The 21460-nt window shown below is 44.5% G+C and overlaps 1 protein-coding gene across 1 annotated transcript; it reads left to right on the top strand.

Moving 5' to 3' along the window:
- Positions 1-8611: 8611 nt before the first annotated feature.
- Positions 8612-10268, top strand: LOC135230558 (protein S100-A7-like). The gene is made up of 2 exons (XM_064279992.1): positions 8612-8782; positions 10104-10268. The coding sequence occupies exons 1-2, from the start codon at positions 8612-8614 to the stop codon at positions 10266-10268; spliced, it is 336 nt and encodes a 111-aa protein (XP_064136062.1).
- Positions 10269-21460: the final 11192 nt, after the last annotated feature.

Raw genomic sequence — 21460 nt, 5'->3', positions numbered from 1 at the left:
GGGCAACCACTAAGAAAAACAGAGCCTTCTTAGATCCAGCCTGGTCGTACCTGGGCACTGGGGTTGGTGTAGCTCCCACCACATACAGCATGATCGAGGCCATATCGAATACCTGGCCATTGCCTTTCAGGGAGGCTGAGAAAATCAGTGCAGTCGCAAGAGGACCCATCAGTGGTAGCTGGGGTTTGGGAATGGTGTGAGCTATCACTAGTGCTATCCATGCCAGGAAGAAAGGCACGCGGCCATGGTGTGAGGGATGGGCATGGCTGAGGGAAGCTGCGTTGACACATAACTTGTGTCTCGTACAGTGTACAAGTGACAACAGGATGTATTAACAAGAAACTATTGGGAGAAAGAAAATAGAAACCAGAAAGATATAAAACACATTGGATATAATTTTCTTAATTTCATGCCAACTGAAATTCACACACGAAACAACTATACACGTTAAGTAAACATGCAGACAAATAGATACATATTAAACATGATAAGTGTGTAGTGAGAGAGAGAATTGGGAATGGAGAAAAATTTAAAAAATAACCAAAAGGAGGAGCTTTTGTGTAGCGATCTTGATAATACACCAGAAAGCGAGGGTGATTATCACTCCATTGCTCTGCACTTGTGATTCAAAAAGAGCAAATGTCAATTAAAATACAATGAAATCATATTGGTTACGATACAGCATTTAAAAAGCACAAAGAGTTTTTCAATGTAAAATTCAGTCATTTTTTTCTCTTGTCCCCACCTACTCAGTCCTTCTCCCCATGGGCAACGATTATAACTAATTCTTGCATGTCCTTAACTGATGGATTTAAAAGCCATAATGACTGGATTTAAGCAGTGATCAAGAGAATCTGATGCCAGTGGGAGGGTGGGTGGAGATGGAGGCAGAGACCCAGACTGCAGCTGGTGGGGCTGGTGGGCCAGGCTGCTGAGAGGTCCTGCTTGAGGCAGCAGCAGAAAGGTGTAGATACATTTCCAAGGAATGCCGTGGGGAATTTTTGGGTATGAGACAAGTGCATGAGAGAAAGGGGTAAGTCCAGAAAGCTGGTAGGTTTCACTGAAGACTGAAAGAGGGGATGACTGGGCAATGTGAAAAGCCTGGGAATAAGCCCCATCCTAAAACAAAAACAAACACAAACCCATTGCCATGGAGTCGATTTTGACTCATACTAAGTAGAACTGCCCCACAGGGTTTCCAAGGAACACCTGGTGGATTTGAACCGCCCACCTTTTGGTTGGCAGCCATAGCTCTTAACTACTACACCACCAGGGTTTCCTGGGGAAGGTATTAAGCGTCCCAAAACCAAAAACCAAACCCACTGCTGTCGAGTCGATTCCGACTCATAGTGACCCTACAGAACAGAGTAGAACTGCCCCATAGAGTTTCCAAGGAGCACCTGGCAGATTCGAACTGCTGACCCTTTGGTTAGCAGCACTAGCACTGAACCACTACACCGCCAGGGTTTCCATTAAGAGTCCCAGGGTGGCTCAAATGGTTAAGTTCTTGGCCACTAACTGAAGGATTGGAGATTAGAACCTTCCCAGAGACATCTTGGAAGAAAAGCCTGGAGATCTTGTTCTGAACGGTCATAGCCATTAAACCCTACGGAGCAGTTCTACTCTGATGTACACGGGCTTGCCAGGAGTCAGACTCAACTCAATGGCAACTGGTTTGTTTTTTCTGTGATGGTACTAGGAACATTTGTGGGGAACAGTCTGAATGGTCCAGGATCTCCTGTGGTTAATTTTAGGGGCAGGGGTAAGAGGCAAAGAGTAAACTTCAGTGATTTAGCACAGCCTTTCCTCAGTGTGCCCCCAGGGACTCTCCTTCTGACTGCCAGCTCCTGCTTCCCACTCCAGCTCTTCTGCAGCAGGCAGGAGCAGATCAGTGCCAAAGGTGTTGCACAGACTTTCATGGTAATGCTTTGCATAGAGGAAGGAGGACAGGTGCTAAAGACTCTGTGACTTGTCTTCACTCCCTTCCTCCATAGGAAGCCAAGAGGCACAGGGCTGGGAGGTCACCTCGCTCAGTCCCATGTCTCCAGGTGCATTTAAGAGCCTGGGAGTCTGGAGTCACCATTGGTAACAGTCAGGGTTTAGTGCAGAAGACAGAAATCACTCCCTATGTAATCAATTTTTATTGTGCTTTAAGTGAAAGGAAACCCTGGTGCTGTAGTGGTTAAGTGCTATGGCTGCTAACCAAAAGGATGGCAGTTCCAATCTGCCAAGCGCTCCTTGGAAACTCTACGGTGCAGTTCTACTCTGTCCTATAGGGTTGCTATCAGTCGGAATCGAATCTATGGCAGTGGGTTTTTAAGTGAAAGTTTACGAAGCAAGTCAGTCTCTCACACAAAAATTTGTATACACCTTGCTTTACATTCCTAATTGCTCTCTCCCTATTGAGACAGCACACTCCTTCCTTCTACTCTCTCTCCTTGTGTCCATTTGGCCACCTTCTGGCCTCCTCTGGCCTCTCATCTCTGCTCCAGACAGGAGATGCCAGCATTGTCTCAGGTGCCTGCTTGATCCAAGAAGCTCATTCTTTACCAGCATCATTTTCCATCCCACAGTCCAGTCCAATCCCTGTCTGAAGAGTTGGCTTTGGGAAGGGTTCCTGCCTTGGGCTAACAAAAGGCCTGTGGACGATGACTTTTGGGATCCTTCTAATCTCAGTCTGACCATAAAGTCTGGTCTTTTTATGAGAATTTGGGGTCTGCATCTCACTGCTCTCCTGGTCCCGCAGGGGTTCTCTGTTGTGTTTCTTGTCAGGGCAGTCATCGGTTGTGGCTGGGCACCATCTAGTTCTTCTGGTCTCAGGCTGATGTAGTCTCTGGTTTGTGTGGTGATTCTTGTCTCTTGGGTTCATAATTACCTTGTGTCTTTGGTGTTCTTCATTCTTCCTTGTTCCAGGTGGGTTGAGACCAATTGATGCATCTTAGATGGCCGCTTACTAGCTTTTAAGTCCCCAGGAGCAGAATGTTTTCATAATTGATTTTATTAAGACAATTGACTTAGATGTCCCCTGAAACCATGGTCCCAACCCCCGTTCCCTGCTACACTGGCCTTTGAAGTGTTCAGTTTATTCAGGAAGCTTCTTTGCTTTTGACTTAGTCTAGTTGTGTTGACCTCTCCGGTATTGCGTGTTTTCTTTCCCTTCGCCTAAAATAAAACTTATCCACTGTCTAACTAGTGAAAACCTCTCTCCTCCTTCCCTCACTCCCCCCTCTCGTAACCATCAAAGAATAGTTTCTTCTCTGTTGCAACTATCTCCCCAGTTCTTATAATACTGGTCTTATACAATATTTCTCCTTTTACAACTGGCTAATTTCACTCAGCAGAATGTCTTCCAGGTTCCTCCATGCAATGAAATGTTTCATGGATTCATCATTGTTCTTTACTGATGTGTAGTATTGCATTGTGTGAATAGATCACAATTTATTCATGCATTCCTCAGTTGATGGGCACCTTGGTTGCTTCCATCCTTTTGGTATTGTAAACAGTGCTCCGATGAACATGGGTGTGTGTATATCTGTTCGTGTACAGGCTCTTATTTCTCTAGGATATATTCCAAGGAGTGGAATTGCTGGATCGTGCTGTAGTTGTATTTCTAGCTGTTTAAAAAAAAAAATAAGGAGCCCCCAAATAGATTTCCAAAGTGGATGTAGCATTTGACATTCTCACCGCAGTTTATAAGTGTTCCAATCTCTCCACAGCCTCTCCAACATTTATTGTTTTGTGTTTTTTGGATTAAATTTTTTTTGGAGTGAGATGGAATCTCATTGTGGTTTTGATCTGCACTTTAGAGGGGCTAATGATCATGAGCATTTCCTCATGTATCTGTTAGCTACCTGAAGGCTTTCTTTAGTGAACTGTCTGTTCATATCTTTTGCCCACTTATTAATTGGGTTATTTGTCCTTTTGTAGTTGAGTTTTTGCAGTATCATGTAGACTTTAGAGATCAGGCGCTGATCAGAAATGTCATAGCTAAAAACTTCTTCCCAGTCTTTGGTAGTCTTTTTACCCTTTTGGTGAAGTCTTTGAATGAACATAGGTGTTTGATTTTTAGGAGCTCCCAGTTTTCTAGGTATTCTGCTGCATTGTTTTTAAAGCTTTGTGTACTGTTTATGCCATGTATTAGAGCTCCTAGATTTGTACCTATTTTTTCTTTCCTGATCTTTAGTGTTTTAGATTTTATATTTTGGTCTGTGGTCCATTTTGAGTCCTTTTTTGTGCATGGTGTGAGGTATGGTTCTTGTTTCATTTTTTTGCAGATAGATATCCAGTTATGCCAGCATCACTTGTTAAAAAGACTGCCTTTTCCCTAATCAGCTGACTTTGGGCCTTGGTCAAATATCAGCTGCTCATATGTGGGCCAATTTATGTCTGGATTCTCAATTCTGTTCCATTGGCCTATATATCTGTTGTTGTACCAGTACCAGGCTTTTTTGACTATTGTGGCAGTATACTAGGTTCTAAAATCAGGTAGAGTGAGGCCTCCCACTTTCTTGTTCTTTTTCAGTATTGCTTTACTTATCCAGGACCTCTTTCCCGTCTCTATGAAGTTGGTGATTTGTTTCTCTGTTTCATTAAAAAATGTCTTTGGAATTTGGATCAGAATTGCATTGGATCTATAGATGGCTTTCGGTGGCATAGACATTTTTACAATGTTAAGTCTTTCCATCCATGAGCAGAGTATGTTTTTTCACTTATGTAGGTTTTTTTTTAGTTTCTTGCAGTAGAGTCCTGTAGCTTTCTTCATTAGGTCTTTTACATGTCTGATAAGATTTATCCCTAAGTATTTTATCTTCTTGGGGGCTACTATAAATTGTATTGATTTGGTGATTTCCTCCTCAATGTTCGTTTTGTTGGTGTAGAGGAATCCAACTGATTTTTGTATGTTTATCTTGTATCGTGATACTCTGCTGAACTCTTCTATTAGTTTCAGTAGGTCCCTTGAGGATTCTTTAGGGTTTTCTGCGTATAAGATCATATCATCTGCAAACAGAGATACTTTTACTTCTTTCTTGCCAATCTGGATGACCGTTATTTCTTTACCTAGCTTAATTTCTCTGTCTTGAACTCCAGTACAATGTTGAATAAGAGTGGTGATAAAGGGCAAACTTGTCTGGTTCCCATTCTCAAGGTGAATGTTTTCAGAATCTCTCCATTTAGGATGATGTTGCCTGTTGGCTTTGTATAAGTGCCCTTTATTATGTTGAGGAATTTTCCTTCTATTTCTATTTTGCCGAGGGTTTTTATCATGAATGCATTTTGAACTTTGTCAAATGCCTTTTCTGCATCAATTGATAAAATCATGTGGTTCTTTTGTGTTATTTATATGAGAATTACATAAATTGTTTTTCTAATGTTGGACCATCTCTGCATACCTGATATGAATCCCAGTTGGTTATGGTGAATTATTTTTTTGATATGTTGTTGAATTCTATTGGTTAGAATTTTGTGAGGATTTTTGCATGTAAGTTCATGAGGGATATAGGTCTGTAATTTTCTTTTTTGTGGTCTTCACCTGGTTTTGGTATCAGGGATATGCTGGCTTCCTAGAATGAGTTTTTAAGTATCCATTCTTTTCTATGCTCTAAAATGCCTTTAGTAGTAGTGATGTGAATTCTTCTCTGAAAGTTTGGTAGAAATCTGCAGTGAAGCCATCACGGCCAGGGTTTTTTTTTGTTTGTTTTGAGTTTTTAAATTTCTTTTTCAATTTCTTCTTTTGTTATGGGTCTATTTAGTTGTTCTGCCTCTGTTTCTGTTAGTTCAGGTACCTAGTATGTTTCTAGGAATTCATCCATTTCTTCTAGGTTTTCAAATTTGTTGGAGTACAATTTTTCGCAGTAATTTGATATCATTCGTTTAATTTCAGTTGGGTCTGCTGTGATATTGGCCATCTCATTTCTTATTCAGGTTATTTGGTTTATCTCTTGTTTTCCTTTTGTCAGTCTGGCCAATGGTTTATCAGTTTTGTCAGTGTTTTCAAAGAAATAGCTTTTGGTCTTGTTACCTCTTTCAATTGTTTTTCTGTTCACGAATTCATTTAATTCTTCTCTAATTTTTATTATTTGCTTTCTTCTAGTGCCTGAGGGTTGACTCCGTATATTTGACGCAGAAACACAACTAATGAAGAGTTTCAAGGGCGTATAACTCTTTGGAGGGCTGGAGGAGAGGAAGTCAAAGAGCCACTACAGAACTGTTGCTTGCAAGGTGAACCTTCTTGGCTGTGACCCAGAATTTAGAAAACTGGTTGTAGGACGGCTACCGCCATGGCACCACGACAGCTCCCATTGCCACAAAGCAGGTGATTGGACAGTATCACTCAGGGTACAGCTTCTGTGGACACTTACCTGTGTTGGAGCTGGCTTTGCAGCTGCCTCGGCTGCACCTTCTAAATCTCTCTGGAGATTCTCAACCTAATCATATCTGGGCCCTGGATGGAAAAGAACCTCAAAAATGTGACTCTCCACTTTCAATCTCCAAATAGGAGACCACACAGCCGAATTTGGATCTCGAGAGTGGTTTCTGGCATACCCCGGGGTCCCCACAGGGCTGTGTGGTGAGATGATACTGAAGGGTCTCCCTGACCATCTCTGGCTGAGTGTCAGTCCTTCCTCTGTCAATAACCGCAGTCTCCTTCTGGAGATTCCTGTGAGGATCTGGCAAGACGATATCAGAGAAGATGTTTTTTAAAACATAGTGAGCTTCCCTGACGGAAAAGGTTTTGTTCCTGGGGCAACGGTGCCCACAAACAGCCCTTGCAGAGAGGCTCATGGCCTGAAAGTTGTGACAACCAGGGCTTTGGAAATCACAGACGCCCCACTCACTGCCGCTGTGGCCCTAGAAGACACAGTTTCATGGATATAGGTACCTGTGGGATGCTTCTGTGCAGGGTCACCTGTCCTGGAGTGTGGGCTCCTGCAGGCCAGGCAATGGTGTGACCCCTTGCCCAGTCCAGACGGTACACCATCAGAGGCTCAGCAAGGTGGCAGTATGATTAGGAGAGGGCTTTGAAGTCTGAGAGATCTGGGTTTGAATCCTGAATTTGTCATATTCTGAGTAACCTTGAGAAACCCATCCTCGGTCCAAATTTGCTTATCTGTAAGAAGGGAAAATACCTACCTCACAGTGGTAGAGAGCCTTATGTGAACTCACAGGGCTCTCATGGGACTCTGAAGCAATGTACATAAGACGGTAACACACTGCATGGCTCTTTACCAAACTTGGTAAAGGAGGCAGTTATTACTAGCCATTGATAAAATGATGTGGAACGACTGAATGAAGAAACAGGTGTTTCTTTCCTCCCAGATCCCTAGATTCCATCATCCTTGAGATATGGCAACGTACTCAACTCTGTCCACATGTCTCTTGCATGGGGCCTCCTCCCACTGGCCAGGAGCCTGGGCTGGGCAGAATTGTGGTGATGTGGCCTGATAGTGATGGGAACTGGAGACCCAGCATATCTAGAAGGAAGTTTTGAGGATAGCTTCTTCTGTGTGTCTCCCCACCCAAAGTGGTGCAATCTTTGGAGAAACTAATGAAGACTGCCACAGGGCACCCAGCCTCTGGGAAGTTCCAGGCTGAACTCTATAAAGGGCCTGCTTTGTGCCTAGATACACAATCTCACTAATTCTCTCCTCCATGATCATCCTCAGATCCAGTAAGTCTGTACCTGTCTCTGTTCTTTCCTAGGAGTCATGCCTGGTGCCCACTTGGTCTGCTGCCTGCAGCTGTGGGGGAATGCTAACCTGGCCTGAGAGTCAGTATGCGTGGGTTCTGCAACTAATAGAGTGGGACCTTGTGGTTTTCCTGGCAAATCCCATATCCCTTCTTCTCCACCGGTCTCAGTGGGGGGCTGGCTGGGCTAGATGATCTTGTTATTCCTCTTTTCTCAGTATTAGGTGCTTTTCTGAGAACTGTCAGGTAAAAAATATGTTCCTCCTGTAGCCCTTGGTTTTCTTTATTCCCTGGTTTCAGTGTGCTGTTTGGGCACAAGGTCTTCCAAAATAACTTCTGGGAAGGTCTTGGAGGGTGGAGGGGTCAGAATCGGTGGTGGTTATCACCGAGGTACATTGGTGTGGAATTCAACTTGGTCCTCCTGTTTGGAAGGTGGGAGTCCTACCACTGTGTCAGATATCCAGAAACCCAGGATTCTAGACCTGATTGCTCAGGCTGGCAGTCCTTGGTGATTTCCTAGGTGGAAGTGGGGAGAGTGGGGTAAACCAAAGTCTATGCTTGATGGGAATGTCTTGCCTTGGGATTTCATGTTTCTCTTTGTGATCTCACTTCCAACCGGATGAGCCAGGAGAAGTTGCATACCCACCGCCAGCAGTTCAGCCTCTGCCGCTCACTAACACAACCTTCATCTCCACTGTTCCGCTCCCACTCATCCCAAACTCCCCCAGGAATGGTCTCAAGACCCAAGACTTGGTTCCACTCTCCCCTCCCTGAGACCAATTTACTTCACCATTTGAGAAAGACAAGTTCCTTTTGAGCTCAGCCCTCACTCACTCCTTGTCCATGTCCTTCAAACTCTGTTTCCACCCAGGTCATTCTCATTGATTTCTTTTCTGTAGACTCTTGTCTTGGACTAAAACGCAAGATGAGCAACATTGCAGCTGAGAAAGTCAAGATATGCCACACTCCAGCTGAGAATTTGGTCCTGAGCTTGGTTGAACTATTTCATCGATACACCGGGTATGATGATAAGATCAACAGGGAAAACCTGCTGAAGCTACTGAAGGAGAACTTCCCCAACTTCCTCAATGACTGTGTGAGTAGGGGTCTGGCTCGCCTGGGGCAGGAAGAGGTGTGTTATGTGTACAGGGAGGGGATACGGTGGGTAGACAGGGTCCATGGGCTTTGGCATGTCTGAGGACCCTACTGCTAAGTGGATACACTGTTTGCTGATCTGGAGTCTGGCCCTTCCCTGAATAACTCTCCACACCTCTACTCTCCTCATTTTACCTCTAGGCCCGAGGCAGGGCCAGTCCCATGTGGAGGCAGAATGGAAGATTCTAGAAGCTCAGGACAAAGAGTCATGCTCTTTTTTTCTCCTGGGTACCTGTCCTGCCACTGGGGCTCTGTTGCTGTGTGAATCTGGACAAATCACCCACAATCCGATCCTTAGTTTTCTCATCTACAAAAAGAGATAAAAGAACTTAATTTCCTGTTTTGGCGTTGTTGAAATGAAATGACTTAAGTGAAAATGCTTTGAAAAGGAGAAGAAGTGGTGGACATATTAGAGACTCAAGAAAGCGTTATGATTTGAAAACCAGTGAATAGACTAAAGCATCTGCCCTCCCACTGGTCACTGAGAGTCCCCCCAAGGGTCTGGTTGCCTTGGGTTAAAAGGTTGCCTCCTAAAGGCTCTTCTTCACATTTTCCTGAGAGAAGGGGTTATTGTTACGTGCTTTTCAGCATCATAGCAATATGCAAGCCTCCACTGGCAGGTGAGTGGTGGCTGTGCACCAAGTTACATTGGCGGGGAATTGAACTCGGGCGTCCTGTTTGGAAGGTGGGAATTCTACCACTGTGGGAATTCTACCACTGAACTAGCACTGCCGTGGAAGGAGAGGTAACACGGTGGGAATCACGAACCCAAAGACACAGCCAACAACTTTTATATGGGCAAAGCACATTCATAGTCCTAATTTCATCTAACTGTTAGAAGGAATCATTAGCACAGATTGAGACTAAGGAACAGAATGAATGGGGCCAAACCGATAGGCTTTGATGGGAAAGAATTTAAGTGTGAAGAGCATTAGAGAATGAGGAGAGTAACTGGCTGGGCTGTAATGGTCCCGTGGGGGAAGAATGAAGACAGTGCACCTGAAGGGGAGGTGGTAGATGAGCCTGAGTCCCCTTGGCATTTATCAGTGTACTCCCCGTGCAAGTTTCAATTTTTGACGAGAAATCTCCAGTGATGAGTCAGGGCTTGACTTTGCTTGACCCCATCTCTCCATCTCCATAACCTCCCCTGAGCAACCACACCTTTGGTTCAGACCTAGGTGTTGTCTCTTCTTCTGTCTCTATTCTCCTCTTCTCCCTGGATAATGTTTTTAGGTTTGTTTGTATGTTTTTTTACCCCACAGGAAAGAAGGGGCAAAGATTACTTATGCAATGTCTTTGAGAAAAAAGACAAGAATAAGGATAAGAAGATTGACTTTTCCGAGTTTCTCTCTGTAGTGGGAGACATAGCCACTGACTACCACAAACAGAGCCATGGTGCCCCGCCCTGTTCCGGGGGATGCCAGTGATTCCAGGCCAGTCCAGCCTACAGGCCTGCAGAGACTCCCAAAGCAATAAATACCTCCTTGCACCTGATACTTGCATTACTCCTTCCTTCTCTGCTGGTGGTATTAGTGGACAAATGGACAAATACTGACTCTCGGCTTTGTAGACTCTCCACAAGCAGGGGGTCAACCCAGCTGACATTTAGTGCAGAGAGGCCTTCCTGGTCTTATCCCAGGCCCACTTCTGCTCCTCAGGCCCCAATGTAGCCCAACTGCTGGCATCCCAGGAGAGCCCTGCTAGTATGGCACATGCTCTTTTTTCTCCTGGGATAGAGCTGGGATCCTGGGATGTCTCTTTGTCTCCCAAGTGGTGCCTGTCTGTGTGTAAGTGTGTAGGGGGTGAGGTATCTCTGGGGTGGCACTGAGATATCCATCACTCACCTGGCTGTTTAGGAAAGAACAGGGAGGAGGAGCAGATGCTTTATTTCCTAGCCCTTCACTGCAGTTGCTTCTAAGGGCCATAGAGGAGTTGGATCTCTCCTCTGAGTTCAAAAGTACATCCTCGACCAAAGTCATGCCTTCCTGTGAGCCTGAGGGCCAGTGGGCATTTTCTCTATGGGTCATTGTCATGAATGGGGAGAGACAGCAGGGTCCTGAGAACCAGCTCTGCCTGCAGAAGTCTATGGATATGATTTTTTTCGGCTTGTATGTGATGTGTTAACCTGCAGAACATGTGTGTGTGTTTGTGTGTGTTTATGCATGCGTGTGTGTGAATGAGAGGGAGCTTCTGCTCTGAGGTGTCTCTCCTCACTGCGGTGTGAGACATGTGCACTGTGGAGACAGAAGTGAAGATTTGAAGAGCTTGTTGTCTAGTGAGGAAGTCCCAGAGGAAGCAAGTGAAAGAATAGAGCTGGTTAAGGTCCACAGTAGTTATGTGTTCCCTTATGGGTGCTGGAGGAGTCCTCCCTCAGTGTGATACTTGAAAAATAAACTAACCTTTTGGCCAGATAAAGTGGGGAGGGAGAAACAAACTCCCACTGTGGGATCCTCTACTTGGGGTCACACACTGTTGGGCATTTAGGACTCAGAAACCAACATGGCACAGGGGCTGCCTTCCCAGCCCTGGCTCTCTGGAGGACACCATTCTCCTTGTGGCTTTTTCCCTGGGAAGGCAGGGGGCTGCTCACTCTCGAGTTACTCAAGCCTGAAAGAGACAGGAGGCAGGAGGGGTCAGTAATCACTTCCATCCCCAGTGTCACTTCCAGGCCATGTCCCCTACACCTCCTCCTTGCAGTTCACTCCATCTCGTTCCTTCACTCCTATCCGCTTGGTCACAGTCGCCTATTAACCTACCGGTCACATCCATCTTTCAACCTGACCTGCTGTTTCCTTCTCTATCCCACCCACGGGATATGCTTGGGAGAATATAATAATCATATACTAATTAACTAACAAGTCCCTCCTCACCAATTCCTCCTCTTTACTTGGGGTCCCCTTCCACTCTGGGCTTTGTCAGAAGTTGGCTGTACTCCTTTCTGATATTCTCCTTTGCACCTCCTCTGCTTAGCCTTTCTGTTCCTTCTCTCCCTTGCTTTCATTTTCTCTACTTTTCAAACTAATCAGAAGCTTGGGTCTCTAAGCCTCTTCTTCTCTCTTCCTGTCAACCTTGGCTGGTGGCACCTCCTTTCTTCAGCCTACCCACCATGATCCACCACCACGACTCAACTTGGCTTTTATCTTTTCTTTATCCACACCTGTCTTGCAACATCCCAGTCTAGAATCATTCTCAACTTTTGCCTCCTCTCTTCTCATACCCAGGGTGCTGATCTGTGATGATTGTTTTTGTGCCATGGCTCTGAAGTTGGTCTTCTGCCTGCCTCCTTGACCGCATTTTTCTCTTAGCCCCTTCTAACAGTTATGCTCTGGGTATAGATCCAAGTGCTTGCAAATCCCCACAACACTCGATGCTGTTTCCTGCTATCATTACATTTGCTGTCTCTGTTTCCTGTGCCTGAAACTTCTTTCTTAGTCTTGCCTGCCTTGGAACATCTTGTCTTAATTCTGAGTTTAAGTGCCATCTTCTCTGTAGTGATTGTACTCAGAGGTGACCCCAAGGATGTGATAAGTTCCCCTTTTCTGTCTCTATTGTACATTATGCTGATTTTTGTTTCTAGCATCCACAACACCTACTTCATTTATCTGATCTCTTGTATAATATGAATTTGTAGAGGGCAGAGACTGTTTGCACCCCTGAATCCTCAATACCTAGCTGTATACCTGGCACAGAGAATGTGTTTACAAACATTTGTTTACACAAAACTCCTCTGAAAATTGATTGAAATGAACCCCGAGGTTCTTCTGCCCTTCGTGATAATGGCAGACTGCAAAGTGGCTCTGGCACCTATCAGAATATTTATAATCCCTAGTAGGTCAGAACCCTGCTTCAGGGTAATCAAGAGTCCAAAGAGCTGTTGGGATCATCCATACAATCACGAAAATGGATTCTTGCAAAGGCAGGCATTGGAACCTGTATGGTGTCTTAGGCTGGGTTCTCTAGAGAAGTAAACCTATTGCTGTTGAGTTGATTCCAAGTCATAGTGGTCCTATAGGATGGAATAGAACTTCCCAATAGTATTTCCAAGGAATGACTGGTGGATTTGACCTGCCAGCCTTTTGGCTAGCTGCCGTAGCTCTTAACCACGGTGCTACCAAGGAGACAGAGAGAGAGACAAAAAGACAGAGAGAGATTTATCTCAAGGAAATGGCTCACACCACTGTAGGAGGCTGGCAAGACCCCAGTCTGTGGGGCAGGTGTCAGGTTGGAGACTTCTCCTGGCTCACGTAGCAGCAGGGGCTGATGAATTCAAGATTGGCAAGTCAGATGGCAGGCTGCTCGCTCATAGACTGTGGAAGTTGATGAAACCAAGATCAGAGGTAAGACAGCAGGCTGCTGGCTCACAGGCTGGAGAGGCCTACAACCCTAAGATTGGCAGTCAATATGGCAGTCCGCTGGCTCAAGTCCCAAGAACCAGGGTTCGGATGATGACGAGTGGGATGCAGATTCAGGAGTGAGCAAAAGCCAGAGAGCTTCTCAGAACATCCATATATATTGGATGCAGGCCGCATCCTTGAGGAAACCCCCTTACAACTGGTTGGCTGATCATATCAGATCACATCATGGAAGTGATTACATTATATCACAAAATAAAGGATAAATGCATGATTACATAACTGCCAAATAATATCGTGACATAACTGCGAAAACTACATCATTACATGATCGCCAAACTACATCATTAGAGAACTGCCAAATCACTGAGAATCATGGCCCAGCCAAGTTGAAAAACAACCTTACCAAACACAGTTCACCCATTGTCAGCTTGGCATCTGTACACATCTCTTTAACCATACACAATCTCTGAATAAAGACCATTACAGAGTTGTACTTGCACTGAACATAACTAACATGCATATAATCAAAAACCCGTTTACATCTTATAATTTATAAATGAAGAAAACAAAAATATTTGATGCACAAATACAAAGAAGGAATGTTCATAACAATTACAATCCTTGTTTCTGCAACTGGGTATGTGGTTGTAACTGGTATTTAGATCTACCCTCTTCCACCACCCATTTTGCATTCCCTTTGCCCTCAGCAAGCACTTTAGCTGGTTGTGGTTCTTTGCTTGGTGGGGTGATGCAACCTTCATTCCTGAAGGGTCTGTGCCATTAGTAGTCATGTCCGAATTGGGCTGCTGTAGTTTTCCATTGTCTGTAATCACAGATGCTAGTAGTACTTAGAGATGTCCTAAGGGATCTCGTGTATTCCAGACATACTCTTCATTACCTCCATTATGTAATAGGAATCTTATTTGCACATGGTAATCAGGTCAATGAAAGCAGCCAATGTAGTAACTCTCTTATTTGTCTGTTGATCCAGAAACATGAGGAGTGGCCAGGAGGCATTCTTAACTTCCAGTTCAATGGAATCAGTGCTGTGTCTTATGGTGGGTGCATTCCTCCCTTTGGAACTAAGACCGCTAGACCCACAAAGCATAGGGTTGAATGGACGGGAAACCAATATTTTATGAGTGGGTGACTAGGGGTAATAGTGAGTGTTGCCATTCCCATTTCCACCCCTTGATTCCTGGACCCATGAATCCTGGCTGTGGGAGAAACAAAATCATATATTGGACTCTGGTTTAGAGTATATACACCTTTCTGGAGAACATTGCCCCAGCAGTGCAAGGTATTGGCACCTAGCTGGTGCTTTAATTGTCTTTAGAAGACCATTCCATTATTCTATTAAGCCAGCTGCTTCAGAATGATGGAGAACATGGTAATACCAGTGAATTCCATGAGGGTGGGCCCATTGCTGCACTTCATTTGCTGTGAAGTGAGTCCATTGATATGAGATGATGCTGTGAGATACCATGATGGTGGAAAAAGCATTCTGTAGGCCCAAGGGTGGCAGTTTTGGCAGAAACATGGCATGCAGGGAAGGCAAATCCATATCCAGATTAAGCATCTATTCTAGTAGGAAGAAAATGCTGTCCTTTCCATGATGGAAGCAGTCGAATGTAGTCAACGTGCTACCAGGCTTCTGGTTGGTCACCTTGAGGAATGTTGCCATATCAGGGTGTCAATGTTGGTCTCTGCTGCTGGCAGATTGGGCACTCAGTGGTGGCTGTAGCCAAGTCAGCCTTGGTCAGTGGATGTATATGTTGCTGAGCCCAGGGATAACCTCCATCTCTGCCACCAAGGCCCCTTCATTCATGAGCCCACTGGGCAATGACCCAAGTGGCTTAGAAAGAGGATGACTTGTTTCCATGGAATGTGTCTTCCTATCCACTTGATTTTTAGAATACTCTTCTGCCAAGGGCACCCTTCGGTGAACATTCACACCAGAAACAAATGTATTCGCTTCTTTGGTCCATCGGAGAGGTTTATCCACATACTTCTTCCCCGTACCTCCTTATCTCCTACTTTCCAATCAAGTTCCTCCCAAGTCCTTGACTGATCAGCCAAACCACTGGCCACAGTTTGTGAATCAGTACAGAATCACACATCTGGCCATTTCTCCTTCCAAAGAAAATGAAGTGCCTGGTGCACTGCTTGATGTTCTGCCCATTGGGAGAATTGTCCTTCACCACTGACCTTCAGGAAGAAAGGGCCTATAGTGCTGTCACTGTCCACTTTTGAGTGGTGCCTGCATATCGTGCAGAACCATCTGTACACCCGGCATGATTGTTCTGTTCCTCAGTCACCTGATTGTAAGGAAGTCCCCATGAGGGCTTAGTTGCATACTGGGAGAGGGTAGGTAACGTGACAGGAGTTGAGACCCTAGGCATTTCGGCCACCTCCTCATTCAACTTACTTGTACCTTTGGGCTCTGCTTGGGCCCAGTCTCATATATAACACTTCCGTTTAATGACGGAGTGCTGCTGTGCACATCTGACTTTATGGTTCTGTCAGTCAGACAACACCCAGTTCCTGATGGGCACTTCAGACCACATGGTCACTTGGTGGTCTAAGGCTAAGCACGGGTAAGAGTTCAGTCTCTACTAAGGCTCAGTAACAAGACAATAGCTGTTTCTTAAAAGGAGAGCAGTTATCTTCAGAGGATGACAGGGTTTTGCTCCAAAACCCCAAGGGTTTACACTGTGATTCACCAATAGTGGCTTGCCAAAGACTCCAAACAACATATCTATCTGGCAGTGACATTTCAAATACCATTGGATCAACTGGATTATACGGCCCAAGTAGCATAGCAGCTTGCGGAGCCGCCTGAAGCTGTTGAAGATCCATCTGTTGTCCTGGGCCCCAATTCAAACTAGTAGTTTTCAAGTCACTTGATGCATAGGCCAGAGTAACACACCTAGCTGAGGGATATATTGCCTCCAAAATGCAAAGAGATTCACAAGTCGTGCATCCTTTTTAGTTGTGGGAGGTGCCAGATGCAAGAACTTATTTCCATTTTAGAAGAAATGTCTCGACATGCCCCACACCACAAGGCCCCTAGATATTTCATTGAGGTGGAAGGGGCCTAAATTTTTGTTGAATTAATTCCCACCTTCTAGCACTCAAGTGTTTTACCTATAAGTCCAGAGTCATTGACACTGCTTCTTTACTAGGTCCAATCAGAATAATGTCATCAATTTAATGGAACAGTGTGACATCTTGTGGAAAATAAAGGTGATCAAGTTCCCTGCAGACTCAATTACGGCATAGGGCTGGGGAGTTGATCTACTTCTGATCTAGGACTGTGAAGATGTACTGCTGGCCTTAATAACTGAAGTCAAACTGCTTCTGGTGTGCACTCATCAACCAGAATTGAGAAAAATGCAATGGCCAGATCACTAACTGCATGCAAGGTACCAGGAGATGTATTCATTTGCTCAAGCAATGAAACCACATCTGGAACAGCAGCTGCAATTATGGTCACATCCTGGTTAAGTTTATGATGATGCACTCTTCTTTTCCAAGATCCATCTATTTTTTGCACAGGCCAAATAGGTTAGTTGAATAGGAATGTAGTAAGAATCACCACCTGTGCATCCTTTAAGTCCTTGATAGAGACAGTAAGGTCTGCAATCCCTCCATGAATATGGTACTGCTTTTGGCTTCCTATTTTCTTAGGTAGGGGTAGTTCTAATGGCTTCCCTTTGGCTTTTCCTACCATAAAAGCCTTAGTCCACTTCAGGGATCCAATGTGGTGGTGCTGAGTGTTGTTGAGTGTATCTTTTCCAGTTATGCATTTGGAATCTGGAGAAATCACTACAGAATGGATTTGGGGACCCAGTGTAATGTGAGCCTGAGTTAAGACTCCATTAAGAACTTGATCTCCCTTTGCCCTCACTCTGACTGGTGGGCCACGGTGTTATTTTGGGTCTCCTGAAATTAGTGTCAGTTCAGAGCCACTGTCCGGTAATACCCAGAAATTCTGATTATTTCCTTTTCCCCAGTGAACATTCAGTGTCGTAAAAGGCTATAGATCTCTTTGGGGAAGGCTGGCAGAAAGAATAAGAGTATAGTTTTTGTTGATGCAGTGGGATCCTTCATCAAGGGACATGGCCTCCTTTTCGTCCAGTGGATTTTGGGCCTATAAACTCCGTCAAGTCTGGGAACTGATTGAAGGGCCGTGACTCTCTATTCTGGCAATTTGAGTTAGAATGCTGTTCCTTTAACCTAGAATTCTTCTACTTGTACAGACCAAGTAAATATTTGGTAGATTTCCCTTCTATTTCACTCCTAGGGGCACCATGACTAAGTTCCAACTCCATAAGTCCATATGAGTCAGACTGTTCTGATTACTGCTTTGAATCCACTGGCCATTATGGTAAACCCAGCCCACTTTGTCTTTGTTGACTGAGTGCTACCACTTGGCCTCTACCACCACAGGGTCCAATCGGCTTCATTTTGTTTAGGTGTCTTAATTCAGTTAGGAAAGTTCCCACTGTCAAATCTAACTTACGTAAAATAGCAATCACAGCAGGCCTTAAGGGTGGTGCACCTCCCTTTGCAAATGTGTTCCCCACTGTTGTGGTAAAGGTGTGTCCTCTGGGCACTCCATGGGTGGGTCTGTGGGTCCACTCTACCATTTCCCTAAGGCTTTGGACACCTTCTTGTATAGTATACCTAGGCGGCTCTGGTGCTTCAACTGGATTTAGTATAGGCCACCATGGAACCCATGCTTCAATGAACCAACCAAATAAACTATTAGATTATTTTCTAACCTCTTGAGCTGAAACATTGAATTAAGAATCTGAGCTTATTGGGCCCATAGCAATAATCACAGACTGATCTAACTTTATGCTCCTTACACTATTCTCCCTGAAAAGCCTTTCTCACACATATCCCCATTTCTGTTTGTACATATTAGAAAAGCCAAGGAGTTATTTTGGAATGTAGAGTACCTCTTCCTGGGTCACAATTTGTACTTTACCTTTTGGGACTCCCTGGGACTTACATCTAGTTATAGGTCTGAAAGCAAAAATGGGTGGTGGGGATGTGTTCTGAGAACATTCAGCAATGTCCTGTAAGGCTTCTGTCTTAGGTTATGCCCTAAGCAATTAGTCAGATGCAGTGCCAGGCAATATCTTAGACAGAGGCTCTTCAGACACAGCTGGGTTAATCTCATCAGATGAGCGTGGAGAGGCTAATGATTTCACTGGAGATTGTGACTTAGCAGAAAAAGATGCAGTAATCTATTCAGATGGGAGTGAGAGGAATGGTCCTGTTGGCAGCAGTGATTCAAGAGTATTTTGGGGCTCAGTGTCCACAGCTTTCTGATTATCTACGGATATGTCCCCATCCCACGTTTAAGGATCCTATATCTTCCCTACCCATACCCTCACTTTAACTTCAGAAACCATTAGAGGTTGGGAATTCAATTGGCGTTGTAATTCAGCCAATCTTATTATATTCCGGGTTTGTTTTTGCAATATCAGCTCATTTTCTACAAGAATAAGGTTTTCTTTCAGGGCACAAGTGGCAACTTTGAGGTCATTGGTGTGGCACTTGAGCTGTGACTCTGAAGTTCTGAGCTCACCTCTTTCTATTCCCACTTTGTCTAGCAAAAGTATGACCAACAAACCAGCTTCCTTACACTTATCATTCTGAGAAAATTGTAGAAAAGTATGAAACATACTATCATTCTGAGCTTTGCCTCTCTGCAATACTTCATCTATGGGTGGTGGTATTTTGCGTATTTCTATTGCCACCTCGTGCCATGGATTAGCAATGCCCTCTTTACTACTGGAAGCAGAGTCATCAACATCTTTAAGACTAAGCAGGCTTGAGAGCCAGTTTAGAAAACATCCTTTTAATTTTCTTTCCCTAGAACCACTCTTGGTATGAAATATCTTAGGCTGGGTTCCCTAGAGAAGCAAAACCGTGAAGCAGGTATGCATCTCTCTGTGTAAGTATATATCTATATCTCTATTTATTTACATATATAGATAGATAGAGAGAGAGATTTATGTCAAGGAAATGGCTCATGCAATTGTAGAGACTGCAAATCTTGGGTTAGGCATCAGGCTGGAAGCTTCTTCTGTCTCATGTAGCTGCAAGGACTGACAAATCCAAGATCTGGAGGTAAGATAGCAGGCTGCTGGCTTATAGGCTGTGGAGGCTGGTAAATCCCAAGATCAGCATGCAATGTGATAGGCTGCTAGCTCACGTGCCAAGACCCAGAAGTCAGATGATGATGAGTGCGATGCAGGATCCAGAGTGAGCAAAAGCCAGAGAGTCTTGCCAAAATGTCCATATACATTGGATGTAGGACACATCCCTGAGGAAACTCGTCTTACAACTGATTGGCTGATGAAATCAGATCCCATTATGGAGGTGATCACATCATATTACAAAATGGAAGATACCTACGTAATTACATCACTGCCAAATTACATCATTACATAACTGTCAGGCTATATCATTACATAACTGTCAAACAACTGAGAACCATGGCCCAGCCAAGTTGACACACAACCTTTAAATTCTCCTTTTTCTGCATGGATCCACAATTGTTGTTTCAATTCTGAGCAGCACGACTGACATGAGGCTGGAACGTTAGACAACTCACTGCCAGAGCAGGGCCTCTAGATTTTGAACCTCCCACTCTCTTACTAATCCTTCTAGCTTCAGTGCTGAGCTTCACTCTACAAGCTGTGTTCACTTTATACCTTCTGCTCACACTGGCTTTAGGACTCAACAACCTGTATTAGTTTTTCTGTTTCTGTTTGTTTGTTTGTCTCCATCCTGAGATGTGAGGTTCTCAAAGCCAGGACCTTTGGAACTGGCATACAACTCACGTGTGTTGGTCTGTAAACATTCTGACAGGTGTCAGAGGCACTTGCAGTCTTCCCTATTCACTAGGGGAGGAGAGCTTGGGGTTAAATTGAGTTAATTTTCAGAGGAGTTATTGTCAAGTCCATGGCTCAGCTGTGAACGAGGCAACTGGGACAGTGAACTCAGCCACATCCCTGAGCTTAAAATTTCAATTAGACAGCTCAACAAAAATTTCTTTTAAAAGGATCAGCATTGAGCTGGATGCTATGACACTGAGGTTGAAGATGTCCTAAATGTGCAACTTTTCCAAACTGCTGTACCACTCCATCATCTCTAACATCAACTAATCCCTCTCCCTTCAGCACTCTGCCTCCATTCTTTGGGTTCTGTAATTCACTGCAATGTCGCTATAAAAGAAATGGTTCATGAATTTGTAGAGGCTGGCAAGTCCCAAATCTGAGTCAGGTGGAAGCTTCTCCTGACACAAGTGGCTACTGGTGTTGAGGAACCCCAACTGGCAGTTCAGACCACAGACTGCTAGCTCACAAGGTTGCACAAGCAGGTCAGTTGATAAGCTGCTGGCCCATGGGACTGTGGAGGTCTGTGAACTCATAATTGGTAGGTCAGACAGCAGGCCTGTGGCTCAAGTCCCAAGAACTGGAGGTCAGTTGATCATGAACTAGATTTGGGATTCAGATGCAGAGAGAGAGAATCCTGCCATGTCATCTACACATATACCTTACATGCAGTTCACACTGCAGGGAAGGGCACAATTTGAGTAAAGGTGGGACTTGAGTCAAGCTCTCCTGCAAGGCTGCATTCCAAGGCACACCCTACACCAATCCTGCCTCATCAACATTGGAGGTCAGGACCCACGACCCCAAAAATAGAGGAGAAACATATAATATAGGGAATCGTGGCCTAGTCATGTGGGCACATAACTCTAACCATCATATGATCCATATATCTGATTTGCATAGTCCCACTCCATCATTGCATGTGAGTCACAAAGACCACAGCTAGAAGCGGCATATTAATTCATTATACCACACCTGTGTTTTAATTTTCAGGGAATTCGAAGGAATTCGATGGGAACCTAACGTTACTGTTTAGACTGGTGAGAAAATGGCAATACAGAGTAGCGTTTAAGAGTCTGAGTTTTGGAGTCAGACCCATTTTTTAGGGTGTTGTTTATGCCCTTGCTGCTGTATGAAGTCTTTCAGTCAAAAGCAATTGGTAACTATTTCTGTTATTATTACTTTTTCTGTTGTTATTTTATTGATTTGGAGATCTTCTCGGATAACTACCAATTCTCCCAAACTCAGGTCATAGTTGCTTTTCAGGGAGATGTTGCCACTCCAAGAAGAACTAAAGAATCCTGTGTTCACACGAGATGCCATTACCTCTTGCCCAGAGGCATAAGC

This window comes from Loxodonta africana, chromosome 3 (genome assembly GCF_030014295.1).
Source record: "Loxodonta africana isolate mLoxAfr1 chromosome 3, mLoxAfr1.hap2, whole genome shotgun sequence".
Classification (NCBI taxonomy): Eukaryota; Metazoa; Chordata; class Mammalia; order Proboscidea; family Elephantidae; genus Loxodonta; species Loxodonta africana.
Note: the sequence above shows the minus strand (reverse complement) of the source record. Positions and strands in the feature narration are given on the sequence as shown.

Coding starts and splice junctions, on each gene's coding strand:
- LOC135230558 (XM_064279992.1), top strand. CDS start 8,612: ATGAGCAACATTGCAGCTGAGAAAGTCAAGATATGCCACACTCCAGCT. Junction 8,783..10,103: donor CCAACTTCCTCAATGACTGT/GTGAGTAGGGGT, acceptor TTTACCCCACAG/GAAAGAAGGGGCAAAGATTA.